At 37.0% G+C, this 16328-nt stretch overlaps 1 protein-coding gene across 6 annotated transcripts in view; it reads right to left on the bottom strand.

Moving 5' to 3' along the window:
- Positions 1 to 972: 972 nt before the first annotated feature.
- LOC131071212 (gamma-interferon-responsive lysosomal thiol protein) overlaps positions 973 to 16328 on the bottom strand; it is a 131159-nt gene continuing 115803 nt past the window's right edge. The window contains exons 5-6 of one of the 6 annotated variants that reach the window (XM_058006955.2): positions 3472 to 3615; positions 973 to 1739 (exon numbers count right to left, since the gene is read on the bottom strand). In XM_058006955.2, the coding sequence (XP_057862938.1) occupies positions 1689 to 1739; positions 3472 to 3615 (195 nt within the window). In that variant the 3' untranslated portion in view covers positions 973 to 1688. Of the gene's footprint in view, positions 1740 to 1785; positions 1915 to 2780; positions 2829 to 3471; positions 3616 to 16328 lie in introns of those variants that run through there. The other 5 variants (XM_058006957.2, XM_058006958.2, XM_058006954.2 and 2 more) reach the window with 5 other exon arrangements.

Here is a 16328-nt window from a genome sequence, read left to right as displayed (position 1 = left end):
GCTTTCCGGTGCATTACACAAAAAACTGTCCAAATTTTTTTCCAAGAATAACTTTCGGCAGCATTAAAGTCTTTAACCTTTTTTGGCAAAGCATGAGGCTCTAGAGAAATAAAAAATTGCATACAATTGTGGTACAGAATTTTATTAAGCATAGCTTTGTGAATAAGTCCACAAAAATATGCTAATTTATTTGGCTATAGATAGCTTAGGAGCATTGGAGTGGTGCTCTAAGGATAGATTTTTGATGTGTTATTCAAACATCAGTTGAAGAATACAAATTTTGGCTCCAGATTAAATTTTTTTGCTAACACCTTTTTGTTGCCTTGATCAAAAATATGATGAGGGATTTTTCTAACATATCTGTTTAGAGTATTTAAAGAATCAAATGCTTACATCTCTGGAACATTCCACAAAAATCTATCAATGGAATTTAGAAACATTACTTTCTGAATCATTCCACAAAAAACTATTAAAGGATAGTTCTTAGGTTTGTGGTCCATTCTACTCAAATTTGTTGAAGAATTTTGCCAGGCATATGCTTCTGGAAAATTCCACAGCATTCTGTCAACGAATTTTGCTAGGCATAGGTTTTGGAGCATTCTACTGGATTCTGCTAAGCACAATTTTCTGGATCATTCTGCATAAATTGTCACTGGGAATTTCTAAGCATAATTTAGGATTGTAGCACAAAAATCAACTAAAAATTTACTTCTAAGCACAGGTCTTTGGAGCATTCAACTCAAATTTGCTAATAAGTTTCGCTGGCATAGGTTTCTTTTAGTGATCCACAGAGTTCTGCTCAAGAATATTGCCAAGCCTTTCTGAAGCATTATGCCTGACTATGCCACTCAAATCTGTTTAACAATGTTTCTAAGCTGCATGCATTGCCAAAAATAAATTTTGCTCCACAACTTTGTTACCCAGCATTCACAGAAATATTCTGTCCCAACAATTAAACAATCAGAATAACTTGGAACTGAAACTTGAAATTCAATACAAGGTTCTGCAATTGATTTGATAAGTAATCTTTACTCCATTGAGAAATTTATTTAATTTTGTACTGGCACTTTAACATTAACAAAATATGACATTCTGGCATAGTATAATGGTATATTGGAGTGGTGCTTTCCCAACAGCCGTCTGGTTTCAAACCCTCACTGGGATAGAGTGCTTGTGGGCTTCATAATTCCCCTGCTAGATTGCTGCACTTGCAGGCTTGAAACCCTTGTTTGCAAATAGAATATGCCAGACTTATTCTCTCCTTATGTACCTTAATTTACAAATTATTCAATAATAGCATAAATAATTTCTTTGTAAAATTTTTATGTATGCTAAATTCTTCTAGTAGAAGAGGGACTTTGGTTTTTCAATATAAAAATATGTCAGAAAATTTGCTGGAAGTTTACAGGCCACAACTTTTTAATGCTTAGCATATGCATTGCAGCCTCTTTTGAAGGTCTCAAGGCTTATTGTGCCTCTTATACAGACTTGCTGCCTTTCTCCTTCACATTGTCATTTGCTTTCCTCAAGGCGTCATCAGCTGTTCTAATGCTAAAATTTTCTTATCCTGGGCTATGTCATTCAAATTGCTTATGGTCCCTTGCCCTCAAAATATCGATTGTCCTTCAGATTGCCTAAGTTTACTCCTGTACAGCATTCATAAGATTAAGGAGACTCCTCCGCATTTTCTAAGGTTTCCACTGCTTTGCTTGATTTCTGCCCTCCATGAGATTGAGGATCTACAAAGAAAACAAGAATACTAGCATAGGAGCAAGAAGTATTTGATTTCACACAATAGAAGAGGAATTTTGTAGAAATACAAACTTAACATAATAAATCCAAGTTTTGATATCATCACACTACACCAGCAATTGATGACCTCCAAACTAGCCAACTGTCATAAGGAGCCATTGCCTAGGTTTCAAGAAACAGAATGAGAAGTTAACACTGCTAATGAGTCATCCTTGGTGTAAACAGGCCTCATGGAAGCTGCTTGATTATGCAGATTATTTGTCTAGAATATTTTGCAATTATAGTGTTCTTGAGAACATGAAAGCAAAGGAGAAACAAAGAAGATGCAAACTTATATCTTGGAGCCATATTTTTTACCCTGCTTGTAAACATGTTCAATGGCACCGCCGAGTTCAATTCACACTTGTCAGGCTACCTTTACTATTAATTAGTCATTTTTGCAAATAAACTGAGAGTTGTTGAGTGCTTTTAACAAAACTACTTCACTCACTATAAAATCAATTCATCTATATTCTCAACTTGTTCATACAATTTGAGGGACTAGCATACAACTTGCCCTCCTTCAAACCATTCAATCTATCTCCATTCTGCAAACCACTTGTGTAGTCCTAGGCAGAGACAAAGCTGCTTTGCAGCTTTTGTTTTGTTTTCTTTTTTTGGCATTTTAGAATTTTACATAGATTTTTCCCTCTTCAAATTTTATAATTCTCATCACATTGAGCTTTCTTATGTAAGCTTGTTTTTATTAGTAGTATCAAGTATCAACATTTCACCTCTGCAATCCTAGACTCCTAAACACTCCAAGTAAATGTTTTGAATGACCTTGAAATCTAAATTTCACTGTTTTATTAAATATTCCTATACCATGTGACATAATTCATAACTCAACCTGAGAACCATTTTAATGGCAGCAATTTCAAAGGAATACAACCAGGAAAAATTACTTATTACATTTATACTGGAAGCAAAAATGAGGTGCAATATATTTTAAAATTTATAAGGATTGCAAGGTTGGATGTCTTATGTGCCGCAATAATATAAAATCAACCCTTTTGTTGGGCTTCCACTGTTGTTTCCTGCAATAGGTACAATCCCTGGGTCATCAGATCCCTTGAACTAGCAACAATTGTGGATTTGCATTTGAGCCTTACACTAACCAACTCAACTCTTTTAAAAAATTTGTGTGCTTCAAATTTGACAACCTATCCAATCTGTCATGTCAATTTTGTGACAGCATTCCATTCAATATTTCCCTTAACATGACTTCAATTTTATTTTGCCCATATGTTAGTCACGGAAAGTTTCCAAACATTTTATGTTATAGACTATTTTCCTATGTCTTTAATTCTTATGATAAATGATACAACTAGAACCCTTTGACAGTTGAAAATTAAAAATACTGTAGCTAAGGTGAACCGATGGACATTAAATTGACAGTTTTTTTTAATTTAGATAAATATTTTTATTGACTTTGCCAATTATTATGAAAAGAGAACATGTATAATTTACAAAGTTTAGTCTCTGTGAATGGTTCTTTGTTCAGGTACAACCTTCCCGTTTTCAATTACGGCAAAGCATATACCACATAGCACATCTGTTTGATTAAAATTGTTCAAGATGTGCATAGCATAGATAAAACAAATCCTTCTTGTAAAGGGAACACAAATGTAACATGTATCTTTCTCATTTCTGCAAGTGAGGGTTCTAAATTGAGCTTACTAGAGTATCCTTCATGCAGTACCTATTACCATCCCCCTTTCCTTCTGCATTTGCAGAAGACAGGCTTTTCAAGAGATTTCCACAAGCCTGAGGCAGAGTTCCCTTGTATGCTTTGCATATGTATTCTTCTACATTCTCATAATTCTGCAAACAATGTAAGCCAGGTATTTAGTTGGTAATCTTAAGATCAAGGAATTAACCTTGTAAGAGTAATTCCAGAGTAAAAGTTCATGAAAAAAAAAGTTATAAAGATAGATAACTTCATTTATCCATAACCCAATTTCAATTGACTGAGATAAATGTTACATTGCTAGATAAAATCTATCTTGATATACCAAGTGTCTAGTGATGTGATCATCATTAGTAAGTCTTTTATTATTAAGGATTGACTAGGGAATGGCAGCAACCTTTATTCAAAAGGGCTGTAATGGAAAATTCAACAAAGCTGTCAATGGTTAAATTATGAAAATTTCGGCTTAGGCAGCCTTCTAAAAGTTCTAAAATGGTCTTAAAGAACGAGATTTATCTACCTATTACCAGTTTAAGACCCTTGGTTGCTTTAGTAGAAAGATAGTTCATCTGTACCTGTTCCACAAGCATCACCCGGGGGAATCAGTGAATGAGTAGGACTCTGAATGCTTAAAATTTTAAAGAAAACTTTCACTAGAAAGTTTTGGAGGTGTTTGCAGTCTTATAAAATAAGTATAAAGTAATAATAATAGACACAAGCATGGATAGATAAAGATAGAGATGTATACACAGACATGGGTAGATGCAGATAGAGATAGATGGATACCCAACATTTCAATACGAATTGAATGACACACTTCTTGCTAAGTGAGAATGGGGGAGAATATAAAAGAGTCAACAAGGATCATTTTAGCTAAAATCTGCAGGTGAGTTCCTTCAGCTACAGCTGAAACCTGAGACCAACAAAATAACCTAACTCTCTAAACCCACTAAATGGATTGGTCTATGCATTCCATCACACCAAGAACCTTGATTAAAAGGGGGTCATTAGGAATGAGCTCAACTACTTGTACAGCTCTATTGTTTGATACAAGCAGATTCTTATTACAGAAAGAAACAAAATTTTAGACCTGCCCCTAGCTACTGCTTCTAGTTTTTCCTTGCCTGCTGCTTCTTACTCTTCCTCTTCTTTCACAGATGCTGCATCTCATCCTGCCTGGGCTAGGAATACAATGAATGAAAGAAAAATCCACATTTTAGAAGTCGTCAGAAAGATCATACATTTCATTCAAGGGTAAACTACTTCACTCATGGGTAGACACACTCGCAGGTCAACAACTTTAACCAAGTAGATTGACGATATTAAACCAATTGCAGAATTTGCAGATTGCTGCATCATTTATTTCATAAGTCCCAAAAGAGAGTTGCCTACCTTTGAACATTTTTATTCTGGTCACCTTCTAATCCTAGACCATTTGCTTCTCTAACAAGGCTTAACCTCTCTTTCCTTAGTTTCCACAATCGATCTCAAAATGATCCATTTTGCATATGGGAAAAAGCATTCTGTCCCTCTCTTAACCATTCCAGCCAAACTTATCAATCACTTCCCACCCATACTGAACAAATTTTCCAGTAACCACGTGTGCCTTGCCCCAAGACAGAGGCACACAATGAACAGATCAGAGCAAGCAGTAGATAATGATCACACCTCACCTAGTATTATATAATGCAATTGGAAGAGTGCCTCCAATTGCAACTCAACTATGTAATCTTGTGATCTCAAAGAAATGGACTTGGAATGAGTAGACATGGCACTTGTAGCTCAACTATAGTATGAAGATGGGCAACTAAGAGTGGGTAGACACAGCACTAGCAGCTCAACTGTCTTATGAAGATGAGCAATTACAGAGGTTGGGTTCAAGAAACCATCTTTTCTAGGTGGATGAGATCATAGAAATTAGTGCTAACTGTGGAACACAAATTTGTCTCTTCACAAGCCCTCAGACACATTTGCTTTGAAGATATATGGTTCAAAGGAAGCCTTTCAAAATAGGAGTTTCAAGCTCGCCTTACTCAATCCTCCACCATACCCCAATGAATGTTTAGGAAAAAGTTGGTTTGGCACCACCTGTACATTTGGTAGGAAAAGTGCCCATCCCAGGCACTCAACAAGCTTTTCCTAGCTATCTTCCCACATGTTTGTAGTGAACTGACATATTTAGGTGGCCCCACCCATGCATGGGGAAGTGTTGATATCTAAATCTATCTACAGATATGCTCTTATATACTCATTGCGCTTGAATAAATGTAAAGATGAATTATAGGCAGTGAGAAGAGCTATTATTATTACTGTTTAAAGTGTGGCAACTGGCAACTCCTAACTAACTAGTGGCTCACTGCTTCAATATATCAGAGAAAGGGAAAAGCCTGCGATTGGCCACTGCTTCAAAGCTAATTCCATCTACCCTATTGTGTTATTCTACGCATGAAGCAACTTATAAGAAGCAAAACACATATCTTAAATAAATCATGCAAGCATCTGCACAAGAATAACTTCATGCATTTATTCATTTGAAGTAGTTTGCTCCAAATTTTATAACAAAGTGTTGTCATATGCATGCAAATATTCAATATAAGGATGAAGAAACAGGACTGTATATCATAAGGGATTAAAAGAGCATGTCCAAACTTGTATGAGTCAAGATGGAGCAAGCTGAGAAAAATGATAAAAACCTTAACTGTTAATAGAAGAGGAAAATTTAAAGTTGAGGAACACAGAAAGCTCAGCAACTCAGATCGCATACAAAATCTAATCTGTTCTTTACATTAAAGGTAATGACCATGCATCTCACTCTTGAATAAGTGATCATTCTCCAGGGAACAAATGTGCCAATTCCTGAACGAGACATTATAGTGAGTGAGGCTAAAGTGCAAACAGTTCATAAAATTGGGAGTACAAAAACTTCCAACTTTGCACATTATATTATGGCCCTACCCTTTTTGTGTATTTTCACACCCTATCTCAAAATGACACCATGTCCAATCATTGTACTGTATTTCACATCTCTCTCTCAAGGTGACCAAGCAGAAAAATGGGAAATTAGAATAATTTGGACAACCTCAGAAGAGAGAAGATGAAAAATGTGATGGTCACAATAGGAGGGCATCAGAATAGGATAATTTCTTACAGAATTGTTGTGTCAGACCAAATTCAGTTTTCTTATTCCTTGGCCTTCATAGGGTATATATGTCAAAACCAACAAATAAGTCCAAAATGAGGTTTGAATATGCATACTACTTTAAAACTTTGCAATAACCACACCACAAATACAATGCATGGAAGGTAGATTGAGGAAATCAGCTATGTCATCCTTGTTATTAAATTTCACCTACCTGATCATTTGACTGAAGGTTCTGAAGCTGCTATCCTCCTCAACTTTAAATTGGAAATTCGGGAACTGAATTGGTTGGTGATTGGTATATTAGATTTTTCCCATCAAAGAAGTGTATCCGTGTTACTGGCATTGGAAAGTTTGATCCTTTGATCCAGAGAATGTCCTGGTTGTTTTCCGCTTTTGAATACAACTTCCAGAGTGATTTGGAGAGCTTAATTCTTGGTATAGAGTTAAGGGTAGACAGTTGCACAAACTGAAACATTCCTTTCGAGAGGACATGGAGAGAATCAAGTAGAAGGATTTGATTATGCTTTCAATAATTGGTTTGAGTCAACTCTTCAATCTCACTTTTGGACATTCAATTAATTGGTTGATAAGGAAACAATTAGCCTCAAAAAAATCAACTAAAAGTTCATGTGGACTTGAGCAAGGGTAGAACTTAGGTACCTGTTGTGACCTTTTTTTCACACATCGCCCCCATTGCAAATGGAGACCCTCCCTTTTTCTTGCTTTCTAGGGTTTTTGTTAGTGTCTTGTGGCCTTCCGCTTCAGTTTGTTAGTTTTGAACAGTTTGAGTCTAAAGGATTGAAAGTCAGTTTTTGCAAGCCAGGTGATAACAAAGTCCGGACACTGTCAAAGTGCCTAGAAAGGCCAAAGGACGAAGAACGCAATTGATTTGAACGAATTTGAACAACTTTCTATTTTTAGAAAGTTTCCTTTTTTGCTTTTTCCTATTATTTAGGAAGTTTCGTTTTTGGCATTTTTAGGCCGATCCTCGGTATGGCTATTTTTAGAAAGTTTTCCCTATTTTTTAGGGATGTCTGCTTTTTGCTTTTTCGGAGTGGGGACCTAGGGTTTGCACTAATACCACTGACCTGCTTCGATCACGATCAAGAATTTCCAAGTTTTGACCTAAAAAGCTAAGTTCCTACATTTTAGGGGTCATGATGCTTTAGATGGTTTGCCTGAGTATGGATTTCAAATTTCAAGTTAATCTGGTTAAAATTCAAGAAATTGTAGAATTTTAAAGTTTTTCCAAATATTTTCTAAGTCTAGCTAATGATTGATGGTGAGTGTTATGGCAGGTGATGAAAAGTCCGCCCAAGGTGTTGACGATGGTGAAGCCTACAAACTTCGCCTTGGGAAGTGAACATGATAAACTCCGCCCTGATACCAAGTCTAAAAGTCCGCCCTTCCAAAAGTCCGCCTTGGCAAAGAATCATGATGTCTATGAAACTCCGCCCTATGCAAAGAGTCATGAAAGTCCGCCTTAGATGGTCTTAAAAGTCCACCATGCTTGATGAAGAAAAGTCTGCCCTAGCAAAGAGTCATGATGTCTATAAAAGTCCGCCCTGGCAAAGAGTCATGATAAGTGGTGCCTAAGGCTCATAAAGTCCGCCTTCATGTGCCAAAGGTATCAAGGTGATCAAAAGTCCGCCCTTGAAGCATGTGTCTAAAATCCTGTAATGTCCCCTAATAAATGTTGTCAAACGTTAAACAATATTAATTATTTTATATTAACTTCCCATTCATTAATATAAATAATTAATATTATATAAAGCATTTTATTAAACACCGTAACTATCCACTTAATAGTTCTTAACTATTACGGGAAATAAAACCAACTTTTGGTAAATAAAAGAATGGCGTCAAATGGAAGGGTATGCGTAGAAGAAAAGATTTGAATCCAGCGTGTGTTAACACACATTTCAGAGTTAAATTGCCTTTCGTCAGTCTTCGACTGACCTATTGGTCTCACGATTTTGGAGAAGAATCAATTTTACTTGAAACAGAGTGAAGTTCATCGGTGATCCCAGGTGTTTGACAAGGGTGTGCGTAATACTGCAAATAGAACAGTGGAATCGCGAAAGTATTCGCGGCATCACATACACTATCGCCAGTGCCTCTGCAATCCGAAAACATTGCAACCGCGTAAGATGTCCCAGTGTGCCTTTGTAACCTGATATCGGGTAGTGACGCGGAAGGATTGCCCTTATTGCATAAAGGTGGTGTCGGCTGTTATCGGGGGATGAAGAATTTGTCATCATCACGGTGTGGAGGAAATGGATATCGCATGGAGGACCTCGTGGTGTTGCAAACAGAGAAAATGCAGAGTTTCAGACCCGACGCTGTACAGGCATTATACACTTTGGTGAATCAACGTAAGTCTTAATCAACGGACATCAATACCCAACCGGGTGCATTATGAAAATAATTCTCATCCCTGTTCTCTGAAGGAATAAACTGATATCCATATCTGTAATGACTGTTCTAGTTTGCTATATTTAACAGTGATTACTAAAATAGATTTAGAATCAATGCAAATAAGGAAGACTCCAAATAAAGAAAATACTGGATAAGATGTTATTTCGACCATTGGTTGTGCTGCACAAACAATCTTCTGCTATGTCCTGGTTATAAAACTGATTGCTATCAAATCCTAGCTAGGGAATTTTACAACTCCGCCCTATGGAGAGAGACCAAAAGTCCGCCCAAGTGGTGGTCTTTCAAAAGTCTGCCCTAGCATTATGATGGAGGTGTCTTCAAATTCTGCCCTTGAAACATGTGTCTAAAACTCCGCCCTCTTGGTAGTCTTTCAAAAGTCCGCCCTAGGAGGAAGGCATATAAAGTAAACATGAAACATAAAATGGCGCTAGAAGGAGGGCTTTTCATTATCAAGTCTTGAACAGCTGAACTCGAATTTGTATTTGCAGAAGTTGTCCACAACTTTTTCTTTACCCTCCTCCCACGCACCAACGTAAAATGGCACTAGAAGGAGAACTTGATCACTATCAAGTCTTGAACAACTGAAGTTACCTATTCTGGATAGTAGATATGATGCAACATGGTATTGCCGCATGAATTCCCATTCGATCTGCCTCTTGAACAACTTGAACAAGGACTAAATCAATCATATATTGCAGATCAATTACGAACACTTGCTTGGACATCGAAAGTAAATTATTCTCAATTCAGACAAGTGAGTCACGTTATCACTAAGGAGGAAGAAAAGAGCCAACGAATAGAGGCTGTGATTAAGGAAAATCTAGAGAGACAAAGGATTTTGGCCATTCACAAGCAAGTTCTTAGGGAAATCTGACAATTTTCTTTCCAGTCCACTAACATGGGGTAAGAGATGGGCCTGCTAATCGTTCCTCCTGAACCAGGAAGAGATCCTGAACCAGTACTACAGCCAGACTTGAGTTTCAACAACGAACAAGAACACGTTATCACAGAATTGTACAGCTTGGCGTGGGAAGTGAAAAGAAATTATCTTGACTGGTGTCGAATGTGCTTTATCCTTGAAGAGGAGGAAGCGATTGCTGATCACATTGAAGTACAGATTCAAGGAAGAGAGCAACATCCATTGTCGCCCCAAGGAGTTGATCCAGCTCTCGTACCTGCTCTTGCACCGCCTTAACAAGATTAGGACTGACTCACGCTGCGGTGGCGCCTCGTCATCTTCCGACCAATCAGATTGCTCCAAGTCAACATGCCCAAATTCAATGAACCTGATTTATGCGAAAAGGAAACTAGACGCATACTTTAGTGAGAATGGCAACTGTGCCACTTGTCATGTTCTCATTCATTCAAACTCATAGAGTTCTGGGAAACCCTAATTAGGGTTTATAACTTTCAATCTGGGCCCTTGATCACTGTTTGATCTCAGTCGTTCATTGATTTCTGAAAAACTATATAAGGCTACCTCCTCTCATTTGGAGAGTGTGAGGTTTTTGACATATTGTTGCATGAAGGTCATATTTTCAAATAATATATTGCATGTGCGCTTTCTCTTAAGGCTTTGTAATCTCTGTTGTTTGAGTGATTAGCATGGTTTCAATTTCCTCAAAACATTAGTTAAAGTTAATTTAAATTTGCTTTCATGTTGCTAAAATTGAATGAAGGATTTGATAAGTGTTAATTGATGGTGTATCTCTGCTCATACTTTTGGTGAATAGATGATTTCCATTTCATTGTGCAAAGTTAGTCTGAGCCTATCCTTTGTGCATGCCAACATTTCGATCATAAGCACAGCCCGTTGAAGATTGCACCCGCTTTGTGTAGTTGTCCTCAGTGTGGCGAAGCAAAGTGTGGTTTCCCGAGAACACCTAGTTAATACCGTATCCCAAATTCGTAGGTTTAGATCAGCTTTCTTGAACCCTATTTCTTTTTTCCTTTATGAAAGTCTAAATCTCGAAAATCAAAAAAAAAAGAGCCTAAAATTGATAAATCTATCTAAGTCCAGAAGCTTGAACGACACTTGATAACGTAAGTCCCCCTTGAGATTTTCAGCATACACTACCCAAGAAGCTATTTCATTAAAGTCGCTTGTTCGCACATATAGACCTTGGAATCAGTAGTGATTTTTCAGGAGACGATAGAATACCTTTGGGTATCTTATTCTAATGTTTGGTAGATGATAAAACAAACACCAACAGTACCCCAAACACATCATTGTGTAAAAAGGACTGTTTTGCATCTTTCATTGAGGGCTGGTGGGATAATTGTTTTCTAATCAATCCTCAGTCATTGTCCCATAACATGAACCATAAACTGTGGTTTGGATTTTTCATGGAAACAAACATCCATTATGTTTTATATAGGTTTTTAGCCATCTCCCTTTCATGTGCCATGATTATGATTACCAAATATAGGTATGCATGCAACATTAAGTCTTATGCCCATGTCTTTTTTTACAAGTTCACTTGAACAAGGGAGATTGTGTTAATTTTGTAACATCGGTCGTGCTATTTCATGATTTCGATATATATATTAATTAGATTACATATGCTAATATGTTAACTAGTGGCATATACGTTAACAAATGATATATAAATCAAAGCTAACTTATTGTAGTTAACCAACGGTTACATCATTCAGGTTATCGGGTGGTAAAACGATTCTTAAACAAGTCGTTCTCCTTCCGATTGGGTAGATGAAGTTAGTTTATGTGCTATGGTGAGAGGTACATAGGGAAGAGATGTGTCTTCCCACATGGGAAGACATATCTCCTCACTACGTAACCCCTCATCTACTTATATAACATACTTACATTGAGGAGGATGCATACACCGAAATCGATAAGTGTGGTGCATCCTTAAAATCACACTACAGCAGTCAAGATACATAATTCAGGTCATATTTCCATCTCTCCTATTTGATCACAGAATTTAGAAAGAACTTAACATGGTATCAGAGCGAAGTTAAGGAAGATCATATTAAAATTTTGTAAACGATCTCATAGACTTTCACCAGGCTCTTACTAGATCACATTCCTATAATCCTAATGGCAACCGGAGTTAGGTTTGAAGATCGATTAGATGGAGCATCAAATTTTGTATCTTGGAAATTTAGGATCATGCTTGTTTTGAAAGAAAATAAAATTGACTCCCATGTCAAAAGTGAAATTCCTGAACCCTCTAATGATACAGAGAAAATTTAGTGGAGCAAGGATAGTGAGAAGGCTCTTAAGATAATTGTGGATTCAGTGAGAGACCACATTGTGCTAGTTATTTCTAAATATGAGACGGCCTTTCAGATGTTCAAAGCACTAGCTGACATTTATGAAATCAACAACACTAGCAGGGCTCTCACCCTAAAGAATAAACTACACCATATAAAGATGAATAAAGGAGAAACAGTTACATCCTATTTCTTGAGGATCACTGAGCTTAGGGATCAGCTATCCACTATTGGACATCTAGTAGACAACAAAGAACTTGCTATGATGGCCCTAAATGGACTTCCTACCTCATGGGAATCGTTCATTCAAGGAATCAGTGCTCGTTCTAAATTTCATAAGTTTGATAGATTGAAAATCGATTGCATTCAAGAGGAATCTTGACTTGTCACAAGAGGAATAAAACAAAACAATGGTAATGAAGACATTCAAGTTCTAAACTCTAATTCCTACAAGAAAGGAAAGAAGAACAACTTTAAGAGAAATAGGGACAACAACTCAAATGGGAAGAGGTCTTCAAAGAAAATCAAAGAAGAAGAGAGACATTTCTGAAGTACAATGTTTCAGATGTGACAAATATGGGCACTATGCAATGAAGTGCTCAGATAGGATCAAGCAACAAGCTTCAATGGCAGAAATTAAGAAATGGAGTGATTCTGAGAAGCTAGTCTTCTACTAAGCCCTCTCTAGTCAAGTCACCCCCAGTTCTAACACATGGGTGATTGACAACGGAGCATCTCGACACGTCACTGGATTTCGTGAGCACCTCTGAAGAAGCCTTTACTGGTAACAAACCCGACATAAGTCATTTCCGGATCTTTGGGTGTCCAGTCTATATTCATTTCCCCAAAGAAAAAAGGTCAAAGTTAGAACCTTCTAGAAAGAAAGGAGTTTTTGTTGGGTACAGTGAAACCTCTAAAGCCTACAGAGTATACATACCTGGTCAAAGGCAAATTGAACTAAGTAGAGATGTCATCTTTGAGGAAGACATAGCATTCAAGAGGTCCAAAAGCTCTAATGAATTAGAACACCAAGATCCCCCTACAAGCTTGGATGAGGATTCCACCCCTGAGATTTAGAGGGAGACCCCTGAAGACGTTGAGCATGAAGTTCAAGGCTTACCTTTAGAAGAACATTATCTCGAAACTCGGAAGAGACCACTTTGGGCTAAAAAAATGCTTCAAGAAGCTGAAAATTATGCTGCTCCAAAGGGGACCTTCAGAGAAAGTAAGAGACCTAACCTATTTTCCAGTTATACTGCCTTGATGAGTGAGATCATTGATGCAGAACCTTCCTGTGTTGGAGATGCGCTCAAGCATCAAGTTTGGAAAGATGTTATGTCAGAAGAATATCAGTCAATTCTAGAAAATGATGTCTGGGATATTGTGCCTAGGCCTAAAGGCAAATCTGTGATATCATCTAAATGGCTCTTCAAAATCAAACATGCAGCAGATGGCAGCATTGAGAAGCACAAAACAAGGTTTGTTGCCAGAGGTTTTTCACAGAAAGAAGGTACTAACTATGAAGAGACATTTGCTCTTGTTCCCTAAAACACTTATGTCCGAGCAGTTCTGGCTATTGCAGCATCTAAAGGATGGAAAGTCCATCAAATGGATGTCAAGACTACTTTTCTGAATGGTAAGATTGAAGAAGTTTATTTGGAGCAACCAAAAGGTTTTGTGATTCAGAAGGCTGAATCACATGTCTGCAGATTAAAGAAAGCTCTTTATGGACTAAAACAGGGCCCCAAAGCATGGTATAAAAGAATTGATCACTATCTCTTGGAATTAGGGTTTTCCAAGACTGAAGCAGATCCAAATCTCTACTACAAGGTAATCAATGGTGAATTATTAATTCTTATTCTTTATGTTGATGATCTACTAATCACATCAGAGGATAATTGTATTTCTCAATGTAAGAAAGAATTAGCCTCTGAGTTTGATATGAAAGATTTAGGGATCCTTCACTACTTCCTTGGATTGGAAGTTTGGCAGCAGGCAAGTGGTATAATCCTTAATCAAGGAAAATACACCATTGATATACTCAAGAGATTCAGAACGATGGATTGTAGATCCATGATATACTCAAGAGATTCAGAACGATGGATTGTAGATCCATGCCACACCTATGGAGACAAATCTGCACAAGCTAAAGGAAACAGCTGCAGAATCAGAGTTTGCAGATCCTACACTCTACAGACAGATTATTGGATCTCTGTTGTATTTGGTAAACACAAGACTTGATATATGTTACGATGTAAATGCACTAAGTCAATTCATGTGTGAACCTAGGGAAATACATCTTGTTGCTGCAAAGCATATTCTGAGATATCTTCGAGGAACTATTGGTTTTGGTTTGAAATATAAACATGTAGAGCTTGACCTTCATGGATTCACTGATTCTGATTGGACTGGAAGCATAGTTGACAGGAAAAGCACATCAAGATGTTGCTTCAGTTTAGGATCAGGAATGATCTCATGGATATGTAGAAAACAATCTTCAGTTGCTCAGAGTTCTACAGAAGCTGAATACATTGCAACCTCCATGGGAGCAAGGGAAGTTGTATGGCTCAGGAAATTGCTTGTAGGACTGTTTGGTCAGCCCTTAAATCCTACTGTCATCTATTGTGACAATCAAAGTTGCATCAAGCTTTCAATGAAACCAGTATTTCATGACAGGTCTAAACACATTGAGATTCCTTATCACTATGTTCGAGATATGGTGGAAAGGAATGTGATCCGACTGAATTATATTAGTACAGGTGATCAGATTGCAGACATCCTTACCAAACCTCTCTCCAGGATCAAGATTGAACACTTTAGAGATAAACTTGATATGGTTGAAAATGTTATTTAATTTTGAGAGAGAGTCTCATTTATTCTGATATACTAATATATTTAAAGATGTTTAATGTGTAAACTCTTTTATTTGTCATGTGTGTGACTCCATGACTTCATGGGCCTTCTATGAACATTATTGAAGGGTGACAACTTTTCAATAATGAACACTTGTTTCAAATTGATATTGTAAGGTGACGATCTTACAACTATCAATTTAACTATCTTAATGGATATCATGTGACTTGATATCTGTGGACATGTCATGATAGTATATAAATCTCTGAGACATTATGGTAGATATCTGTTGGTTGATATCATTAAATAAACCATAATTATGATAGAGATCTTCATGGTGAACATTATGAACATAATATTCATGGACATGCCATGAAATCATTATCAGTATGGTAGGCATCATGTGACTTGATGCCAGTGCACATACCTTACTTGATAACTATGAGTTATGGTTAGTATCATGAGACTTGATATTCATTGTTGAACCATATCTCTGAATATCACTATGGTGTGATGTTTCTTCTCTTCACAATCAATGGATGAGTTGTGATGTTTTCTCTAACATGAAATGTGTCCTCCCTAGTTAAGAGGGAGTGTTAATTTTTGTAACATCGGTCGTGCTATTTCATGATTCCGATATATATATTAATTAGATTACATATACTAATATGTTAACTAGTGGCATATACGTTAACAAATGATATATAAATCAAAGTTAACTTATCGCAGTTAACCAACGGTTACACCAGTCAGGTTATCAGGTGGTAAAACGATTCTTCAACAAGTCGTTCTCCTTCCGATCGGGTAAATGAAGTTAGTTTATGTGCTGTGGTGAGAGGTGCGTAGGGAAGAGATGTGTCTTCCCACGTGGGAAGACATATCTCCTCACTACGTAACCCCTCATCCACTTATATAGCATACTTACGTTGAGGAGGATGCATACACCGAAATTGATAAGTGTGGTGCATCCTTAAAATCACACTACAGCAGTCAAGATACATAATTCAGGTCATATTTCCATCTCTACTATTTGATCAAAGAATTTATTTGATCACAGAATTTAGAAAGAACTTAACAGTTTGGAGGGGTGATTAGAATATACTCTTTAGTGATTAAGAAAAGTCACGACCCTTCAAAAGTGAGCAAAAAATGAAATGCCCATATATTTGATAAGAT

Source organism: Cryptomeria japonica, chromosome 7 (assembly GCF_030272615.1).
Source record: "Cryptomeria japonica chromosome 7, Sugi_1.0, whole genome shotgun sequence".
Taxonomy (NCBI): Eukaryota; Viridiplantae; Streptophyta; class Pinopsida; order Cupressales; family Cupressaceae; genus Cryptomeria; species Cryptomeria japonica.
Note: the sequence above shows the minus strand (reverse complement) of the source record. Positions and strands in the feature narration are given on the sequence as shown.